This window comes from Patagioenas fasciata, chromosome 1 (assembly GCF_037038585.1).
Source record: "Patagioenas fasciata isolate bPatFas1 chromosome 1, bPatFas1.hap1, whole genome shotgun sequence".
NCBI classification, from domain to species: domain Eukaryota; kingdom Metazoa; phylum Chordata; class Aves; order Columbiformes; family Columbidae; genus Patagioenas; species Patagioenas fasciata.
This window is the reverse complement of record NC_092520.1, coordinates 108591947-108613961: the sequence shown is the minus strand read 5'-3', so window position 1 is coordinate 108613961 and position 22015 is coordinate 108591947. Positions and strand designations below refer to the sequence as shown.

Below are 22015 nucleotides of genomic sequence, written 5' to 3'. Positions count from 1 at the left end.
TTCTTAATTTGGAGAAGCTCAGGAGCAATAAGAGCCCTGGCCTGCAGGAGGAACCAGCTATTTCCACAGTGGCTTGTTCCCTTTGTTCATGATTCTTTAGTATGGCCAGAAGGGCAGAAAGTGAATTTGCTGGGCCTGGGTGGAGACCCTGCCTGCTGGAGTATTCAACAGGTGTGGCTGCTCTGGTGTCTGGACATGAAGATTGGTGGTTGGGGTGGCTCTGTAGCCACCTGAGAAGCCAACAGGAAATTTTTTCATCAGGAAATAGTTTGAATGTTCACCATGTCCACTTCAGGATGCAGACATTTGGGACTGAAGGGGATTATTATTACCCTGGACTAGCTCTTTGAAGGCCAGATTTGGCCTTTTTTAAGAGTTTTAATGATAGGGTATATTTGTGCAACTTTTCCTCCAAACTTTTGAGTGTATGTTTCAGGTTTCATTTACTGTGATCACCCTAATATTTCTCTTCCTATGTCTCTATCTTTTAAAAATTTCTTTGCTCAGTAAGGTGCATGGACTTCTAGTCCGTGAATTTAGAGGGAGGTGGAGGGAAAAGTGAGCATGACTGGGAGAAAAGCTGAAGTTGTTGAAAGTAGGGTGCAATAACGATTCGGATCCCAGTTTCTTGGGTCAGCCCATTGTTTGCTATGGTTTCGGTGGAGTCCTAGATGTGTGAGGGTTCTGTTTGGGGCTCCCGTTGCCTGGCTGCTGGGCACATGCTGACCTGCCCTTTAATGAACGTGGTCTTGCTGCAATAAGGCTTAGATTGTAAATGCTATTTTGCTCTTGCTTCTGGTCGGATGGCAGTTCAAATCACGGCTGACTGGTTTGAGGCAAACTAATGGAGACCTGGGATTCTCCTAAGAGGGCAAGTGAGGAGACAGTATTCAGAAGAACAACATTTTTTTGGAGAGAAGACTAATTTGAGCTGTTAGCAATATCAGTGCTGTATTCGATGCTGTCAAAGCCATTGATGGGCTCAAAATTAATGTAACAGCACTTGTTTGAATTTCCTGACAGCTCCTTCAGAGGCAAGAAAAACAGTTTATTGTGGGGGAAAAACCCTAAAATCCTTCTTTCCTGAAATACTGACTCAGAAGGTGGCAGGCCCAGCTCAAGTGTGGGATAACCTTGTGTTGTGGGACCTTGAAAATAGTCCCACAACTATAAACAGTTGTGTGATACTAATATAATACAATATAACATATCATAATGTAACATAACTTTATATATAATAATAAATATATAAAACCTGTAAGTAGTCCCACAACAATATGTGTATTCCAACTATTGAAACTGAAAATTCACTAGTTACGCATTTGTGTTTTCCTTCCTCTTATCCTCCTGTTATTTTTACTTCTGCTAGTAAAGCTAAAGAATAGTACTTGAACATTCGTTTTATGCTGCTGAATCTATTTGCTTTAAAAGTCAAGTTGAAAATGAATATCAATTAAACAAAACAACAAATGCAATAATTTAGGTATGTCAGACATGTTAAAGAGAAACACGTATCCCTGGAGACAAGCAGAGGGGAGTCAGTGTGATCATATAAGTAATCTTTAGTTAAAATAAAGTTCGGTCTCTCTAAGAGCATCAATGACTTTCTTGTTACTTAGAAATTAACCTGTTTTGTTTCTCAGGGGAATTGTATTCATTTGAACTTGTCACTTCGTTGAACTTGTCACTTGCATTAGTGAATGATACCAGTTAGTGAAGAGCTAAGCAGGTGCCAGGAGGAAAACGCAGAAAGCTGCACTGCAAAATGTACTTTGTTCCTTTATTTAATTAAACCAAATATTTTATTTATAGTGTTTCAGTAGAATGCAACAGCAAATTGGATGTTATATTTAAACAAAATCTGATAATGAAACCATTTTCTGTAACACTGCCTCTCCTTGTAAATTTGGTGGTGGTGACACCGAGGGATATAGAGATAAATGGGGTGGTAGGGCACCTTTTCAAATCAATAGTGTGTTAGGAGGGCTGAGGTTTGTGGGTTTTTAGCAGTAGTATCAGGTGTAATTTTAAGTCCTTAAAATTCTACAGTTCCGATTTTTCAAATCGCAAGAATGAAGAGTAATATGCCTCTGTAGTCCTTTGTCCCTAGTAGTGAGGCTTTAAATAGCTAATGCTTCAGATTAAGAAACCACTAGTGCACATTAACTTTCAGCTAACATGTAAGGGAGAAACTGTATTAATTGCTGAGTTCGTCTGTCTTGAATGCAAGCTGATAGTGATCAGACGTGAAAAAGAAGCAGTATGGATCATCAGGTCCAGTTTGTGTAGGATATGCTGTACAGTAATTTGTTATGAGCTGTAAGTACTTTAGATTCTGTGTTGTCAAGCACTTTTTTTTTTTTCCTCTCCCTCCCTCCATCCCAATCATCTCCCTGTTAGGAGTGGTAGCAAGAGCCCAGGAGCCCAGAGCATTATAGTCCTCATCACTGAAGGGAGGACACAGGAAATGTGTGTAGCGCTGACAGCTGAGAGAAACATGCTTCGTATCAGCAGCGATTAAAACTGATGGGCAGCATCACTGGAACCATGGGGTGCCGAAGCTCTGTAGCTGACAGAAGGTCAGAGAAAGGTGGGTACTGCTTTTGTCTTCAGGGTCAGTGGTGGTTATCACGGTAATACCAAGAGGATTGCAAGGTAATATTTCCCCCAGTCCTATTGTCTGCATACTTGTTCAGAGAAAATTATTTTCTAGTTATATTATTTTAAACAGTGCATAGCTTTTAGATTCTTGGTGAGGTCAGAAGGAAAATGTAGACCACCTGTAACATCTACAGATTGGGTTGGAAAAGATTCGCAGCATCTCAGACAGAAACTAAATTGCAGATGTGTCTGTGCTCACTCTATCACTGGCAAAATGTATGGAGTAAAGTACTGAAGGGGACTTTTATGGCCTTTCACAATACAAAATACCTGGGCAAAGTGCCCCGATTTCCCTGCTGTTGAGTGGCTCCAATTATGAAACAAGTATAATAAAGCAGAGCTATTACAATGACTCTCTGATGCAATTTTCTGACATACCAAGTGCCTGGCCTGAAATTCTCCCTGACCATCACCGAGGCTGTCAGTTGGAAGTCTCCACAGGACCTGGTTAAATGTTCCTTTAAAAACTAATGCATTATCTGCCTGCTTTTAATCATACCACACCCTGGTATGAACACACCAGGCTTTGCATAGGCAGGTGGGTTCCAGGATTGGCTCAGGCCATTGCTTAGACCCTTTGTGTTCTCTTTCAAGGTTTGTCATTAAAACATGATTTACAGGTCTGCCAAGAGCCACGTTCCATGGCACAGTGCATAGTTTTAGGAGATTATCATGCTGAACAGTCACGGTTGAAAAGGAATGCTCTTTTTGGCTACCAAGCCGGGACACAAGTCACGGGAGACTGCTGATTAAGAAGCAGGAACACTTAGTCATGGCTACAGGGACTTGAGCTGACTGCTGTGAGGGTAGCCCTCATCTCTGTGTACACTCCTTGGCAGTCACAGCAGCATCAGTGCTGTGTCACAGCAATGGCAGTAGAATGGAAACATATGGAGTCCGAGACCTGCCTGTAACTGGGAAGTGGACCTTCCTCTTTGGGTTTGCATACTATATACATATGTGCCTTGGAAGGTCTTGGATACAAGTTAGGTGGGAATATTTCTGAGGGTGCAAAGGATTGGAGCTGTATTCTTTCACAGTCTACAACCACCAATACACATTGGTCTGGAGCTAGGCTTTGCTATCCCAAAGCTGGCTTATGATTTTGTGTGCTTGTTTGAAAATGTTTTGTCCTCTCCAGTTGCTGGATGGTATTCTTTCTGCACTTCAGCAGTAGTCAAATGATGCTGAACCATGATTCGATCTGCAGCCTGAGGCTATACATCCCTCTAATGCAATAATAATGTGAATTTAACAAGTACTTGCTGGTGTAGAGACCTTCTGCAATTGATAACAATTTCTTTTACAGGTGCAGTTTAGCCTCATGTAAAAATCATGTTCTGACTCAGTCCTGAGAATATCGGTGCTGTAATTATTGCAATTAAAAAAAAAAAAAGGAAATATTCTGTTAGATTTGCAACATTAAACAGAGTGGTCTATATATATCTACCTCATGTGATACCAGTGGAACTGTGCCATGTTAAGTGCTCAGGACCATTAAGCAACCCAGGGGGTCTTTAATGGGAATTTTGATGGTTCTGATGCTAGAAATCAGTTTCTGTGCTGGTGGCTGTGCTTTGCCCCTTATATACTCTTCTAAACAGAAAAGCTGGTAACAGCCTTGCTGTGATATGTCAGACTTTCAGTTCTGTGGTGGTGGTGAATTCCAGAAAGGACAGAAAATAAGAGAGGTGTCAGAGTTTATGTAGGGTAAGAAAGATGTCCTTAGTCATACAGGGGTTATATTTCCTTCAGGAAGAAAGATTTTTCTGAGACAGGTGCAATACCTGTAGGATCGGAGTCTTTACTGATTTTGGCCTTGTCTGGACTAGATAAATTTACCACTTTAACTCTGCTGTATACTTATTAATGGTAGATAAGCAAACAATGTGCTGTTTGGCATCTGTAAGCATTTTTATAAAAAAAAGCTTCCATAATGTTATAAATTTATAAATAGACTCACTTTTCCATGGAGGTTTTTCTCTACCTGCATACTGTCAGTTTAAGAAAAAACTAATTCTCACTCAGGGGTGCCACTCATCTTAATCTCAAAATCCCCGGTATTTGTGATCAGCTAAAATAATTTACTAGTGTGAACTGTTGTCCCTATAGTACAGAGCTTTTCTTTGCTGTTTGGCAGGGGAAAAAAACCTTAATACAGGCTGTTGGTCATTATTTCTTGTTTTGTTTTTCAGTATCAACTGCTCATTTTGGCAACTAGTACAAATATAAGGATATTCATATTAAGACATTAGTGTTGGTTTTAGTTTCCTCTTTTTTTTTTCTCTTTTTTTCATGAATTTACAGTACTGTGCAATGGTGATTGTGTCAAACTCTGAAATTCAGGAGAACATCTCAGTTTTGTTTCTGTTTTTATTTTTGTTTTGTTTCTCCTGCTTGTCTGTTCATCCTCTCAGAAGTGAGCTCTAGTTCTTGGGAGCATTGGGAGATAAGATCAGTGTATTCCTTTTGTCCTGGTACCTTTGATAGAGTTGCCCTGCAGCTGCTTTGACTTGTTCTCCCAAGATCAGATGCATAAGGACTTCTTCTGTGTCCTATGCTGAGCTATTCAGGGTTGAGTTCCTTAGGAAACTCCTTGACATGAGGTGTCAGCTGCGAGGCTGGAGGCAATGGCTTCACGTTTCTGGCCCTGTCCATTTATTTACTGGTATCCTGTTGAGAGTACAGGGAAAAAGAGGTAAGGAATCAGTTAAGAAATAATTATGTTCAACTTTAAGTCAGTAAATGTGACATCTCTTGAGAGCAGCCTCCTACCATACTCTATTTTTCTGTTGCCAGGCAAGAATGTGGTGCTGGCGATGTGGTTGCATTGGGATAGGTGTAGGATCCAATACTCCTGTGCTTTGTCATCCTCTCACTGTTAGGCAGTGATGCATGTAACGCTTCTTGACCGTCACTGTTAGTGCTCTGTAGGGCTAAGCAGGTTAGCACAGAGTCCTCTTCTGATCAAAATTTGAGCAAATGACTAGATTTTAATTTGCCATTATTTCAGCATTATTTTGTGCCACCAGACATTGTTCTGCCTTATAAACTTTCATCTGAGCAGCTACGGGAATGGGATTTGTTTGTGGTGTGACTGGGGCCTGTAGGCAGCAGGCATTTCACTCTAGGCTGCAGTCTTGGTGATTGTCCTACAGGGAAGTTTCCAGCAGTTTTCCAGACTGGGACAATAGTAGACACAACTTCTTAAAAGTGCTGAGTGGGATGGGTATTCAGCACACAGTCCAAAATGGTCTTCTGACATGTCCCACTGAATTCTTGAGGCGAGGGTTCCTTTGTTCACCAAGCTAGCCAAAGACATACCTGTGTGTCTTTTGGTGTGTCTATTTAAGTAATGTATTCTGCCCTTTGATACCATTTGTTAACATTTTATCCTGAGGTTTGAATTTTGCTGGCTTGCCAATACAGCTGTATAGACAAAAACATTCTCTTAAAAGAGGCTGTTGCAAACTCTGTCATTACACGATGCTCGTGTTACAGCTTGCGAAGTCTGAAATTTTTTACTGCAGCTTGGTAAAGAAGTACATTTTATTGACAGGCCAAACTGCTCTTCTTCCTTCCCTCACCTTCCCAAAACACACATAGTGCCTGTTAGCTGAATGTGGCTGATTCCTTACACGGGTACTGTCTTCAAGACAATTAAATGAGGAAGGTTTCTAATAATATAGGCCTGAGCAATTCAGCTGGTTTGGGATCTGTCCCTAAAGGCAGAAACAGTAAATGCATCATGTATTCATTATTATAAAACAGTTTTGCAGCCTCAGTTTTACAGAGTTTCATTTCAGTGTTGACTGTGTGCAATGAACAGAATTTGCCATCTGTCTGCAAAATTCTGCAAAAGTAGCATGTGTTTTCATTGCAGATTACACTGCACCCATGTGTACTCCATTGCTTTCTGTTTTGACAGTCATTAGAGCTGCTATCCTCATCCAGAACTGGTACCGCCTTACAATGGCCCGGCTGGAGATGAGGCGCCGCTATTCTCTGAGTATCTTTCAGTCAATAGAATATGCCGATGAGCAAGATCAGCTGCAGGTTTGTAATCTTCAATTATTCCTGTACAAGCCGTTATGTTATCCCCAGAGGACTGAAGTTGCACAAACAAAATGGTTATGTGGTTATTTCTCCCTACAAAGCTGTCCCCTGTATAATAAAACCGCTTCCCTGCCTCACACATGAACTAATTAAGTTGTGTGCATACATATATATACATGTGTGTTTATATATATATATGTAACTACATAAACAGCAGGACACTGTTCTGCCCATACAACCATATGCAGGTTAGAGGTTCCCATAGAAGAGCTCTGTTACCCAGAGATTGCAGGTCATCTGACCATGGGTGATCTTAACCATGCTCTGTGAGGTAAGATATGTGCAACGGAGACATCAGTGTCTCAGCGTGCCAGCTCAGTCTTCCTTTAGGGTCAATACAGTGAATTAGGAACTTGTAGGGCTTTGTTTTCATCCTAGCATCCTTATGTGAAGTCCATTCAGTGCACTGTAGCAGTGTCTTTCTATTGACTGCAGACAAAGTCCAGGCAAATAGTCTGGATGATGGACAGGATGAATTACACCCAAAAATGTCAGCAGCATTGGTACAGCCCTGGAACTTTTAATGTATTCATATAGTGTCAATCTGCGAATTCATAGCAAAGAAGGAAAGGAGTGAGCCATTTCTGTAGGAGGACACAAGGTGTATCGTTATTGCAGGCTGATTCTATGGGAACATACAGTAGTGTCTTAGATCCCCCTAAATGGGAAATTGCTAGAAACTGAATAAAGAAAGAGAATGTTAATGCCTGTTGGATCCCCTAATCTGATCCGTGTGTGTTCTTTTCTTTTCCATATGCAGCTATCTGACTTTTTTACATTCATGCTGGATCACTGTACTCCTCCTGATTCAGGTAAGGAAAAAATCAAAGTAATATGGAGATTCTGAGCCTGATGTGAGAAAAGTTAATTTTCAATATGATGTTCACCGCCTTTGGCACATGCTGGGGCTGAAGTTTCATTTCCCAAATATTGTAATAACAATTTTATCCTGTAAGTGTTGATTCTGCTCAGTATCTACTCAGTGAGTCATGATGAAAGACATGTCCTTATGAGAATACTCAGAGGTGCTCAGAGTGCTTTCTTGTATGTTACTGCCCTTAAGTTGTTCTCGTGGTAATCCTACTGACTTCAGCTTGCACACCTTTCTATGCATGTTTTCTTAAACTATGAGATGTGATTATCCAGACAGACTGTTTTTAGTTGGTTTAGGACAAGTGTAATCAAAGAAGTTGCCTTCAAAGAGGTTGTTCTTTTTTTTTTTTTTTTTTCCCCCAGCCCTGGACCGCTTTGTAATTTGTAGGTTTTGCTGCAAAACATGTATCAGTATGTGAATGGTTAAAAGTGAAAGAAATTTAAATGGCTGGAGATAAATTTTTACAATTGTCTTGATTAAAACTTGGTTATTCAAAGAACAACCTTTAACTTTTGAAGTATTTTGGGATCCTTGGACAAAACCTACTTTTGAGGTCACGCTCAACAGAAGGACAGATTGAAAGTGATTCCTAAATCCAGAGAACAAACATGGCTTCCCTGAACAAATTGAGAGTAGATATAATCCCAGCAGAGTTAAAAAGGAGGCTGTCCCCTTCTTATTGAATTAGAAGAGAATGTCCTTTCTCTTTCATCTGATCCAGCTACAGGTTATTCCAATTAAAATTTGCACAAGGCACTTCGATAGCAGGCTAAAACTGCCATAAAAACTCTAAGTGGTTCAGTGTTCTAATCACAACCATTAGAAATTGCATTTTTTTTCTCTTAAATACTTTAGAGTACCTAATGATCTCTCTGTTCTGCAGAAAAAGAAATTATGTTTGAACCTTACTCCAAAGTCAAAGCAAATGATACAATAGTCCTTCCTTTGATTTTTTTTTTCCCCATTACCACTGTATTCTGAAACCAAAACAACAAAACCCACACCAAAACATACCACCATAATTTAACTTCCTGGGAAGGAAATGACAAACTCAAAGAAAATAACACACTGCTCACTTTATCTACTTCTACATGCTGATAGCGCACCTCAGTTCAGCTTTTCCACCTAAGTGGGAAAGAAAATAGTAGTGCTAGGTCTGAGGTTTGGAAAAATAGTGTTAATCTCCATTTTCATTACAATCTTAAAAGGGAATTTTACAGCTGCTCATTGTAGATATGACATATCCACCTTTATTGACTGTGTCTATTGACAGAAGGAACAAAGGCGAGCTGTCTCAGGTGACTTGCCAGGGCTCGAGATGCGGCTGATACAGAGCACACTGTGACATGCATGAGCCGTTTGTTTGTGGGCAGGTGGAGACCCAGGTCCTACCTGTGCACAGGGAGGGACAGAGGGTGCTGTGGGCTGCCCCTCGTCACCACTGCATGGGTGACCTGCTTCTTGGTCTCGCAGACTTTGGGAGTGTGGGTGTGGTTAAGGCTGAAACACATGATGAAGTTTATGGTTTATGGTAAAGCTTCTCTTTGTCTTCCTTGCTTAAAACTTTCACCTGTTAGGACTGAAGCTGTTAAGACTTGATAACTCCTCTGAAGGCTTTATTTCTGTCTTGGTTTGTTATTTACCCTTTTCTAACACCCCGTGTTACAGATACCAGAACCCAAAATGAAACAGAAAGATTGCGTAAGGGACATGTTTAATAGAGAGGCTGCCTATGCAAAGGAGATGACTCAGGATTTTTTTGAGAAATTGCCTATCAAATTTTTGTGGTGTGGTTTGTGGCTATGTTTGTCCAATTACTGGCTGTGTGCATTCTTTTCTTCAAGCTCTTGATTGCTTGCCCCTTTAAGTGACCTTTGCAGCACCCATGCTAGCCCCAGTGATTTGAGCAAAATCAGTGCTGAATAGTGGTTCTTAAGGAACTGCTTCCACTTCTGCTGAATCACAGTCTTAAGATGTGAGCCACAGTGAGAGTATACACAGCAACCAGAGAGGCTTCAAATTGGCTTTGCTATTCCAAAGCGTTTTCTAAACCCCACCATTCTCTGGCCTTTTTTTTTGGGTTTTTTTTGTTTTTTTTTGCTTTTAACAGTGTGTGCTTACTTAAATTGGAGTGATAGCATATGTTTCAAAAGCCCTCTCCAAGAAGACTAGATATAATATTCTTGCCAGAGAATGGGTTGCCTGTTATTCTCAGTATGTGATGAGAAATCTACCTGAAGATTGTGTGATCTGTGTTTTTCCTTGCGTTATAAACCACTCAGTCTTCACAATTCATCTTGGCACTTCCCTCTTTTTAATCTGCTTTTTCAGAATATGTTTTTCAAAGAAAGAAAGCAGCCACCGTCTCATTAACACAGTAGTGGTTTTGATGCCACTGTTTATCTGTTGTACCCTGAAGCTTTTTTCATACTCTCAACCTGCTTAAAATTTCAGTGCAATTTAAGTTATGATTGGGATACTATGTAGCTCTGTGTCTTGTTCTTGTTCTGCTTCTGACTAAAGGATGTTTTCCAAGGGTTTGTGGGAAGTAAGAGTTAAAACCTTTTCCATCTTACTCTTTTCTCCCTCCCTCCTTCACTCCCTCCTTTTCTCCTTCCTTCCCTCCCTCCCCTAAAAAAAATCTGCATACCTACTTAGCCTTTCAATGGAAACATCTCTGGTTAGAGAAAGCTGGAAACTGCTTTTCCAGCAAAAGGTGACCCATTTACTCGCTGTTTGGTGGCTGCACTGAGGGTGAGAAGGCTGCAAACATGTCCTGGGCAAAGTGGTGGGACTGCAAGTCCAAGGCACCCCTGGCTGTGCCTTTCATGGTCACCAGGACAGGAGCTGCAGCTCCTAGAGCCTTCTTTCAAAAGGGAACAAAGAAAAAGGTGCTGTTTTCTGCAGTTTCACTCCCCATGATGCATTAACAGCTTTCCAAGGCTTCTTACAGAGTGATTCTTGCAGCAGGGAATAAGTCACAGCTACTTGGAGCTTACAGTGCCAAGAACAGAATGAAGGAATAAATTTTTGGGGCATTATAGACATTTTCATCTTCTTAGTGGGTGCTGGCTCCATCTGGCTTTGACCTGGTGGCTGGGGATCAGTATCTGGCAGAGGTAAGAGCACTCCTCAGGAGTCAGGGGTGCTCTCAGGTACCTGAGTGGTTAGTCTGTAGGTGCACAGATGATGGCAGAACAGAGGCTTATTTCAAGCTGCAGAAGTAGCTGATTCCCTGTTACCCTGATAGGGAGCACATCCTTGGCAGTGGTGTCTCTGACTTGCCTTGAACAACTCCCATGGTGAGGTGATCTTGTCAGGAGAACCAGGTCCCTGGACTTTCTGTGGCCAAACTGACTCCACGTAGCTCTGGGCTTTTGTGTGTAACATGGAATGTGGGTATTATCCTGTAGGGCAGTTGTATGAGGTCTAGCGAAGGCTCAACTCACTGAGCTTGGGCTGGACCTCTGACACAGAGTACAGAGCAGGTCATTCCCTGTACTCACTGGGGAGGTGCAGATATTGACAGAGGGTGTTTTGTTCTTTCTTAAGATGGGTGCCTGAACTAGACGCAGTGAGTTTTTTCCCTGTCTTTCAATATGGACTGAAAGAGCCTTGACAGCTTCACCGAGAAGATGACTAAAATGAGAGGGATGCCGAATCCATCAGGATTAGTCCTGCATGGGGCTCGTGGTGAACTGGGGTAGGTGTTGGCCAGAGCACTAGTCCCCAGGCTGCATTAGGGCATCCATTACTGACTCCTCTGAGACAAGACAGTCATCCTGCTCAGGAAGGAACCTTAAAATCCAGCTGAAAGACTACCTGAGGAGATATAAGTGCACTCTAGGGCTAATGACCATCACCGGCTTTTGATGACTCATCCAGAAATGGAAAATGGGGTGTACTTTGCAGAGAGATACCCTCCAGGGAAGGAGATTTGGTTTCCCAGCCTGGGCAAATGCCAAAAAGGAGCAAGGCAGTGAGGAAAGCAGGTTCCCGTTCAGAGGTAAAGGGATGTGTAGACTGTTGCATGCAAAAAGGAAGGACCGTAGGAGGAGGAGGCATGGGCAGGTCTCTCCCTGCCTTGAAATGCTGAGAAGACTGCTGACTCTGAAGCAGTGTCAGATGAGAGCCTCTGGACAGAACAGGCAACAATGAGCAATTTGGGTGGTCTGAGGAACCCACTCCAGGGTCTGCAGCCACCCACTGCCTGAGAGTTTGGGCACAGTGGGAGATGCCATCCAGAGACCTGCTGCTGGAGCTGGGACAAGACTCAGTGCAGATGTGGTTGGCTGATCAGTATATGTGAACCAGCAGTTTCAGTCCATTCTGGCATCTGGCCAGATTAAGCTGTAACTGTGGTGGGAATCTGCAAATCAGACTGTACTTGGTGGAAACTGTGAACCCTGAGCACCTTGCTGTTACTTGATGCCTTAATCAATTTACATGGCTGTGCACTGAATGTGCTAATCAGCTCACAGCAGAAGAGATGATAAAAAAGGGGGTTTTGTAATGCAGAGCTGATTAAAAGTGTGTTTTTACCTATTTATATATTTAATATGGGTTTCATCCAGTCACAAGACCAGCTGGCCTTTATAAATCTCAAAATTTATGAAGCCACATGCTGGATTTGGTTGCTCTGAGTTTTGAGTCACAGCCACATGTATTCCTCTAGCAATAAATAATACATTTTTATTTCCAGTTGCATCTAATCAAGGTTGCAGAAAACTTACCCACAGCCCAACAAAAAGTGTTTACAACAATCATCTCACAAGAGCAACTCTGCAACAGGAGCTGCCAGAACACTGTCCTCTTCTTTTTTAGTATAATAAATGATAAAGACAATCTGCAAGAGAACACTGAAATCTACAGTTCACTCAGTTACATTTCAAGGGTGTGCCAAAAAAATATTGGATTGAGGCAATTCGCAATGTTTCTGCTTTTCCCACATTCCAGGAAAATTAGAAGCTATGCTCTACTTTTATTGCTATGTTTTTGTCTACTTTATTTCATCCAATGGTTTTATGGCAGCCAACCAAGAGCTGGCATTGTGTCCTAGCTGTATCAGCTGTATCAGTGCTTTGCAATCCACTGCAAATAAATAGGATTTTGTTGAGGACTTTTTAACTAATCATTGACCTGCTGGCATTTAACCTGAAAAATTTACATAGAAAATAAGAGCAATGGAAGTGAATCTCTAAAACCTGTATTGAAAGTGTAACATTGAACTTTAAACAGGTGATGGTCACTAAATGATCAGCCATGACTTTTGAATCTCCTTGCTTTGTGGAGGAGAAAGTCAGTAACAGGCTATGTTTCTCATTACGTCTGATAGCAGATTGCTCCATAACTTCAATGCAAAATATTTTGCATCCTCATCACAGCTATTGGCTGTTAGGACAGAGGTTTTGACTGTTTTTTTTGTTTTTTTTTCATTTGATTGGGTTTTGCTTGGTTTATTTGGTTTTAGTATTGTAAAACAATGTGGAGAGACCTGGAGCTCTTCCACTGTACAAGTCAGGAGTTCGCCCCTGCAATAGTGCAGCAAGTAAAGCATCAGTTCCATTCAGCTTGTTCTGGTCATGCTGTTACAGCCCTATGGGGGGTGATGGAGTTTCTACATTGTTTTTTTTTTCTTCCCTCTTGTTCCAGTTTCTCACGCTTTCACCAGCCCTAGTGTTTCTCAGGTGGTGGATGAAGCCTTCGACGTTCAAGAATTTGAAAACAAGATTTGTGTTCCAGACTCCTATTATGGACCACGACTCTCATTCCCCCTTACTGTTGAACATGCCAATGCTCTTCTTCATGCTTTTAGGAATGAACAGGTACGTTGCAACTAGTTTGTTGGGTTTTTTTTTTACTTATTTTGCTTCTCTGTCAAGTTGTAGCTCCGCAATCAGCTAAATCAATGTAAGGCTAAACTGATGCCCAAGGAGATATTTTTCTCCTCCTCTCCATCCCATTACCCTTTCCTGCTGGCTCCATGTGATCACACAGGTACATGGTGGAGCTGTCTTGGGCTGGAAGCTAACACAACAAAATCAAAAGCAGTGAGTTCTCAGCCAGAATAGTTCCCAGATTTAATTACTACTTGGCTACGTGACCACCAGAGACACTGGGAAGGGGGCAAGGTCTAGTGGGGACCTCCTCTTCTAGCACTGAGATTACAGTGATCATGAAATAGGAACCCTTAGCAGCTGCAAGGCAGGGGTTGTCAGTGAGGCTGCAGGACTGGGAAAGGTATCCTAAGCTAACCTAGAAACTAGTTTCCATCTTTTTCTGGGTTCTGTGGTCCTTTTTTTTTTTTTTTAATTTTCCCACCCCATCCTTTTTAGAGGAATTGAGGTGCAAGGGTTGTTCACCTTGTTCCATTGTGCAAGACTCCACCACCATGGAAGAGTGAATATAAAGCATCGCTAAGATAGTGGAATGGGGTGACAGCACAAATCTCAGGTGGTGGCTGCCTGGGCACTGAGAAGGCTGCTTGTCATTCTCTGTGTTCCTGAGCAACAATATACTGCATATAAAGGATAAGGGTCTATCTTGCTTTTCAGTTTACTAAATAATGGTGGGTTTGTTTGTTTGTTTTTCTGTAATTTCCTGTGGAGACAAAATGTAGCAAAATGTAAAGTGCATGATAAATGAACCCACCCAGACTTCACCTTATTGTCACCTTTCTTTTACTGTGGTTTGTGTTTTATTAAGGAAACTTTAATATGTAATTGGCCTTGTTTGCTTTAAAAACATGAATCTTGAAAAGCCAGTCTATAGCTCATCTCCTCTACCAAACTTCCTCAGAGCTGTGTTTGAATTAAGTGCCTTAAAAATCTCTGACTGACAAAATTAGCACAAAAAGCATTAGCAGAGAAGACTAAAAGCTTCCATGTTGTGTTCCTGCAACATCTTTACAGCAAACAGGAAAATAACTTTTAACAAGGCAATCTTTTCTGGAGTTTCCCTCTCATTATTTTTGTAATTTGCTGAAATATCATTTATGGCCTTTGGGGTTTTTTTGGTGGCGTGTTTTGTTTTGTTTTTACTGGCAGCTAGAACTACATCCTTTTTTTTTTTTTCCAGTTTCTTTGAACAGATGACCTTATGCAATCATTCTGAGTGCTTTATTACTCAGTCTCTTATCCTTTCTGTAGATACAAAGAGTATAAACAGTACACTAGGAAAGAAATAGCAAAATATGTAAAGCAAGTTCATTAAAGGCTCTATATCCATTCAGCAGGATGCAAGTACAAAGCTACGAACATTCCTAATTCCCAGCACTAAACCATATAGCCTGTAGTCATGTCTGGAGCTCTGTAGTATAAATAATCTTGGCAATACGTGTCTGGTATTAATAAAGCAGACAGACATATTGCTAATTTTAATAAGCCTCCCTTTTCTCCCTGTGTGTTTTTTTTTCCTCACAGCTGCTTCATGCCCGCTATGTACTGCAGCTGCTATATGAAACTAAGAAGGTTCTCAAAGAGATGCCAAATATCACCCATCTTTCAACTTCCTACTCCAAGGAGATAACTGTGTGTGGTAAGATGCAGAGAAGATAACTGCTTTGGGCTATGGACTGATATTCTAAGGGGTTAGAGAATGATGCAGACATTTCCAAATGTTGCCATTACAAGAAAGTTCTCAATGCTTTTTTTCTTCTTCCCTCCCCCCACCTCATGCATAAATTAGAACAAACAAAAAAATAAGGTTTCTGAGTCATGCTAAGTGTATTTTAAGAAAGCCCCTCACCTCCTCTTTTCTTATTTAACATTTCTGAATGAGTCAGTATTAATTCAGCTAATACTGCAGTGTAGCTTAAATGTTCCTGCACTTCCATTTCTAAAATGCCACCAAGTATTTTGATCACCAGCTGCAAGTCTCACCACTTTCTCCTCTTACTAAAAAGACTTTACCATCATAATTTACTCAGTAACAGTGACAAACAAGACCTTTCATTGACAGCATCACTAACTAGAATAAATTGAAATTATAATAAACCCTCATTTCTAAAGGGACCCACAAGAATGGATCAGTCATTATACAACCAATAAATTAGTTTCACAGAATGATGTGGTGTGCTACAAGGTGTAAAGAACTAGGAGCTCATTGCCTGTCTGTTTTGTTATGCTTTTGTAAATTATGGATAAACGGATGCAGTGTCCTGATTTGCCACAGAACACGGTAGCTGCAAAACAGCACAGTAATGGTGACGTTAACTCTTGACAGCTAGCAGTGTGTGCTGTGTGTCATAGTAAAGTGGTGTAAGGAAGGCTACTATGACACATGCAAAACAAATGACATTTTGTAACGTGGTTATGCACTCACTTGGATTGTCAGGAAAGGATTTGTTTAAAGGAGGTTTTGTATAACCAGTAATTTGTTAACCAACCAACAAAACCTCTCTTGGAAGCAAGGAAACACAGATTCATACTTTTTCACTACACAGCATGTTCTTATTAAACAAAACGTCCCCTTCCTGCCATTGAAGCTAATAGCTTTTGTAACCAGAAAGATCCTCTGCAGAAGATTAAAGACCAATTTTTAGATGTAATTGGTCCAAAATCTTGATTTGTTTAGCAGAAAGTATTCTTCTCCCCATTTGATTTTAATTTCAAATTAATAATGCAGATTAAATACACACCTGAAATATTGCATCCACATGTGATGAAAAACTATCATTGCTTGAAGGACTCCTTAGAAGGACTTTGGCTGGCTCATAATTAATAAAAAGTGGCACAGAAAACATGTAGACAGGATGAAAATGTCACGTCTTTCCTTTCCTACTCGTTAGTGCTGAAAGCATATTATCACAAGGTAGGTTTTGAAATCATTCTGTGGCTTCGTGGTGGTGAGTCACAGACATGAGAAGGTTGGTTCTGTAAGTGTGAAATTCAGTCACGTGAAGAGAGGAGCTACGCTGCAGCAGTCATTTGTGTTGGGGTGAAATCCCCCTGCCTGTTCCAAAATCAACCTTGCAGGAAGGGCCAAATCTGTCGTTCCTGTGGCATTAGCAGTGAGACATACAAGCAAGGACAGTGCTTGGCACTCTCCATCAAATCCTGCCTGTACTCATGAAAACCTGGCCCTGAATCAGACAGGTGTTCAGTTTTGCTGTGGGCTACACAGTAATGTCTTTTAGTGGCATTTTCTGTTTTTCAGGTTCGTAGTATGTTTGTTCATCTTACTCCCTGAGTGAACCTTTGGCCATGTGACTAGTCTGATCTTCAGATCCAGTTGGAAAGACAAAAACTTTATGCAAGACAATTGTGTACTCTTTTAAGTATTTTATTGCCAGATTTTACTAGCAGCTTCAGCATGTACCTTAAAATGAAGCTAATACTAATATAAGGCAAATTAAAAGAAGTTTTTTCCTCCTTTATGAGAAAAAAATAAAAAAAATAAATAAGAAAACAATATTTTTGTTTCTTGTAGGAGATTTGCATGGAAACCTGGATGATCTTTTGCTGATATTCTATAAGGTAAGTAGGCAGTCTGTGATGTAGCATTTTCACTTCAAGACTTGTTGAGAACATGTATTTATGTCTGATAGATATATCACTGTTATAACTATACATGTGGTGTGCATATAGCACCCACACAAATCCTGGAACAATTTGAATGGTGATATCTTTGTTGTAGCTTTTCCTTCTCCATATCCTCCTGCTCACTGTAAAGGGGGAGATCCAGGAGATCGTTCTCTTCCTAGATGTTGAACTGGAGCATGAACCAAAACTTAAGAGAGCTCCTTGCAATGTCTCCAAAGTCTTACCACTTTTATATTCCATATTGATCAAAGTCCTTTAAGCTCAGGAGCTGTCTTAGTTCCTGATGTAACACTGCACCATGGATGATTTTGGCCCTCCAGAAAAAAGCAGAAGCTTTCATTTAGGCCTTCCCTTGATACCTGCAAAGTGGTTTTTTATTATTATTTGTTTATGGGAAATTTAAAAAAAAAAAAAAAAAAAAAAAGATTGCTATCTATTTAAAAGCTTTAATCTGTACAATATGGAAATACCTTGGGCACCCTTTACATACCGTTGAACAGCTGCTCACTTTTTAATGTTAAAAAGCATAGCTCTGTTTTACTTATGTGAAAAAAAAAAAATCTCCAGGCTGTCTTTTCTACAATTGTATGTTTAACTGAAGATGTGGGAAATTTCCTATATTTAGTTTCACATTTATCTTTAGCATGAATCACTGCCTTTCATTTAGGAGATACTCTATGTGCTTTGAGCTTTCCAGGGAAAATGGTTTGTGTCTGGTCCTTATATGTTCATCTGCACTGAACAGACTGAAGTGAGCTAAACCAGGTGTCTAAATGATGTGTTTCCCCCCTGCTTCCAACTTTGTTACACTTGATCTGACACTAGTTGAACAGAAACGTGGTTTTGCTCAAGTGCATAGCTGAAGCCTATTGAAGTATAATCAGACCTTTTTACAGAGTTCTGCTTTTCTTATACATCAATCAGTCATGTTTAGCTGGTCCTTGGCTTGCAGTCTTTTAGCTGTTATTTTAATTAGAGAGTCCTCCTTTTTGCAAGTGGAATGAGAGTATGATACAGATTGGTTTCATATGCAAGACCTGGAATTGGAAAAAGAACTATTTTGAAGCTAAATGCTCAGATATAGTTATATTAACAACTGCAATCAGCCTGAGTTTTACTCTTTTGGAGTAAACAACAGATGATTCTTTTTCCCCTCTTAAATGCATGTCATGAAGAGAAAAAAGCTCTAAGCAAGTACTAAAGCCTGACTTGAGTAAATTCAGAGCCATAGCCCCCATTGGCTTCAGGCACTAGAATTTATCCGCCATCGTTCTCTGTTAAGCTTCTAGGGGACTCCTTCCACCAAACTGAATAAAATGTACAAATATTTTGCCATTTCAAATTGGTTGAGGAAATAGAGAGCACATGATAGAACTGCTTAGTTATTTAAAAGCAAATTAAATGACACAGTATTTTCTGTCCCTTCTGAGTAGTTTACTTGGCTGAGCAGCCAACCCAGTCAGTCTCTGGGATCCAGGGTTTTTTTTCTGTTTCCCTAACTCTGTTTCAGTGAAAAGGGATTTCTTCCTCTGACCTGGTATGAACTACTTCATAGCCTTAAACAAGAGGCTGCAATGCCAAGTGCTGCCATGAAGACGGTACCGATGGCAGTGCTATGCAAAGCTGAAGTGGCTACTGCAGCATTTCGGAGGCCTCTGTGCAGAGCAGGTGCCTCAGGCCTTTGACTCTGTCTAGGGAACTTTTATCACATCCCTTTTACAAACTGCCAACAGCAAACACACTGAAGCTAGCAATCTGCAGCTTATCGATACAATGCTGGTTGTAAAAGTATGTGTAATTCCTAAACCTAGTTTGGGTGAGGCTAAGATGACTTCTTTCTCAATAGCCAGTTTGTAAGGTTTATTCAGTCTCTGCACTAATCTCCATTAAATTACAGCATTTCCTGAAATTCCTTGAAACCCTTAAACTTTAAATTATGTATTGCTAAGTTCAATTGTTAAATGGATGCTACAGATAGAAACAGCCTGAAGCTGTAGAAAATGCGAACGACAAACGGAAGTTAATTAATCACTAACCCAGTAGATACAGTAATGATGCCCAGCAGCAATTTGCTAATCATTAGAGAGCCTTGTTTGCCTCTTTGACAGGTCAGAGGCTGCAACAGCCTGTAATTTAGTTTTGCTCTTATTGTTGGTCGAAACCACAGAAAAGGAAATAAAAATTTTGCATGAGTGTGGGACAAAAATAAAATGTCACATTGAAGTTGGAAGCCCAAAACAAACTCTCATTTAAAATGAAGAGTTTTGGGTATGCTTTTCCAAAAGAAGAATGACAGAGTCTGGAGAGTGCTTCAGTAGATCTGCCTTTCCATAAGATCTGCAGTTACAGAGTACCTGTGTGTGTATTGGCAATCTGCTGGTGATTCGCGTGCCTATCAGTTTTAAGGCAAAGCTTTTATTAATTCATCTTTCCAGGAACTGCTGTTGAGTTTCTCCTGTCTGTTCCACTCCTGAAATCCATCTTTTCTTTTTTAAAACAACTACAACCCACTGCATTAGCAGAGTGTCATAAATTGCCGCTCCTGTGAGCATAGAGCAACCACGCATCTCTTCTGAGTTAACTTGGAGGGAGCTGGGGACAGGCTATGGCAAAATCCAAGCAAGCTGCATTTACAGCAGTCAGGACTGTGCTGCTGTGGAAATCGAGAGGCCGGGATTCACTACTGCATCCCAACATAATAGGACAGTACGCTGATTGGGACAAAAAAAAAGATATTTCCTAATGGGTTCAGATTAAATGTTTGAGTCTCTGGCCAAATAATGTATCCTGCAGTACACCTGCTAAGGCAGTACACCGGGGAATGCCATAGGAACATAGGAAGTGCTGGACACCGACGTAGTAGTGAGTGAGAAGTGAGATGTATTGATATGCTGCCAAACATGTTAAGAGTGGCCTCCACAGTGTTAGTGTAGTTTTATAGATATTCTATTGATAATTCTTGCACGTGTCAGTTGTGAAAACAGAGGTTTCCTTTTTTGAGCAAGTCAAAATCGAAATAATATTACTGATACTTGGGACTGGAAATGATGAAGCTACACAATTGCTGCTATACTTTCTGTAAGCTGATGGCATCCACTGACATGTTGATAACTAACCTAATGAAACACACCATCAAGTCGCAAAACTAGCTTTTGATAATTCACCATTCATAATAAAGCATTGCTCTATATCTTCAGAAAAAGTAAGGTAGGAAAAAGATTTTACATACAGCCTCTCAGTTTTGTGAGCAATGTAGTGCATCTTTGCCCTGGGTGGGGGCAAAGCACAATGTGAGTAAAATTCAAGTAGTGCTTTCAGGATTAAAGCAACTGGAATTAAGGTTCTTCAGAGTTCTGTATTAAGATTCTATGTCCTCTGAACTGGCCTTTCTTAGAAATTTCAGAAGCATACACTGCAAACAATGTAAATCTATGAAATCCATTTTCTTGCTGTGTAAGGAAACATGAGAAACTTCAGACTTGCGTCAGAAGATAATTCTTCATGGATTTCTTGTCTTCCATTCAAAACGAATGACTCCTTTCTACTTGCAAGTGTATAACTTCCTGGCAGCAGTTGCCTTAACAGAAAAGTATATTTTAGTAGAAGAAGAATGTTCCCATTGGTCCCTTTCAATTGTATTTACTAGGTAGAGGAAAGGATTAGAGATGGCATCATAAGAATACTCAGAGGGGTCATCTGTCCTCTGATGGTTTGTACAGGTTGTCTGATGTAGAAATTTTTGTTCCAAGCAGTGGAAATAAAGAAATGCTGCATTTTAGATCTCTGTATTGTGCAGGTCTTTTGCAGATTTTATAGCAATGTGATCTCATTTGAAATGCTATTTCCTTTGTTACAGTACCATAGAAGCCTCTCTAAATGTCCTTGGTTTTGTTTCCTTCTGCAGAATGGTCTGCCTTCAGAACAAAACTGTTACGTTTTTAACGGCGATTTTGTTGACAGAGGGAAAAATTCTATGGAAATTATTATAATCCTGTTTGCATTTCTTCTTATCTACCCCAATTACCTACACTTGAATAGAGGAAACCATGAAGACTACATCTTGAATCTGAGGTAGATTTTAGAGGGCAGGGGAGGGTATCTGGCCTTTCACTAGAAATATTGAAGCTTTTGAATGCTGCTTTAGTCACTGTGACACTCTAAAACAGAAATAATGTTTTATTAGGTATTCAGGGGTAGCTCTGCTTCTTGAAGATGTGTGAGGGGGGCAAGAACATCTTCATTACACACAGGCACTCGAATGGGAGTCATGTCTTGTCTCTGACCGAATCACAGTCTGGTGAAGTCAATGGGCTTAGTGCAGCTTCCAGAGTACCAAATGTGGGGAAAGGGGATGGATGGAAGGATTATATTTTAGTTAAAGCATTAGCTTTTTTTCCACAGTATGGTAAAAGACATAGTATTACACAATATAATGGGATCAGTAAACCAGGAGCTGGTATTTCACTTAACTTTAGACTAAGATGTCACTTCCCAGACACAGGAGGTGGGTAAGTATCCTAACCTCGATGCCTCGGAGGTCCATTAGTTGAGAGGTGTCAGTCTACCCCACTGCAGAATCAGTTGAGATCCTGTTTTCTAATACAGATATTTGTACTCAGCTGTACAGTTTTCAGTCGTTTGGTGACTGACTGGTGGGTAACCTGTTGTGCCCCTTCTATAATTTGTTGTGTGCACATAGAATATGTTGCTCTTTAGCCCAGGCATACACCTGGGTTAGAGGCATAGTTTCAACACCTGTTAGTGATCCATGTAAGCGAATCAGCCTCACACAATGCTGCCTCTTTCAGCACTTAATTTTAAA

At 40.5% G+C, this 22015-nt stretch overlaps 1 protein-coding gene across 1 annotated transcript in view; it reads left to right on the top strand.

The window, feature by feature from the left end:
* Nucleotides 1–22015, top strand: part of PPEF1 (protein phosphatase with EF-hand domain 1) — a 36302-nt gene that overhangs the window by 3502 nt on the left and 10785 nt on the right. Inside the window, exons 2-8 of the mRNA XM_065852826.2 lie at nucleotides 2401–2590; nucleotides 6590–6717; nucleotides 7538–7589; nucleotides 13304–13476; nucleotides 15073–15187; nucleotides 17081–17127; nucleotides 21098–21264. Coding sequence (XP_065708898.1) covers nucleotides 2527–2590; nucleotides 6590–6717; nucleotides 7538–7589; nucleotides 13304–13476; nucleotides 15073–15187; nucleotides 17081–17127; nucleotides 21098–21264 — 746 coding nt within the window. The 5' untranslated portion in view covers nucleotides 2401–2526. The remainder of the gene's footprint in view (nucleotides 1–2400; nucleotides 2591–6589; nucleotides 6718–7537; nucleotides 7590–13303; nucleotides 13477–15072; nucleotides 15188–17080; nucleotides 17128–21097; nucleotides 21265–22015) is intronic.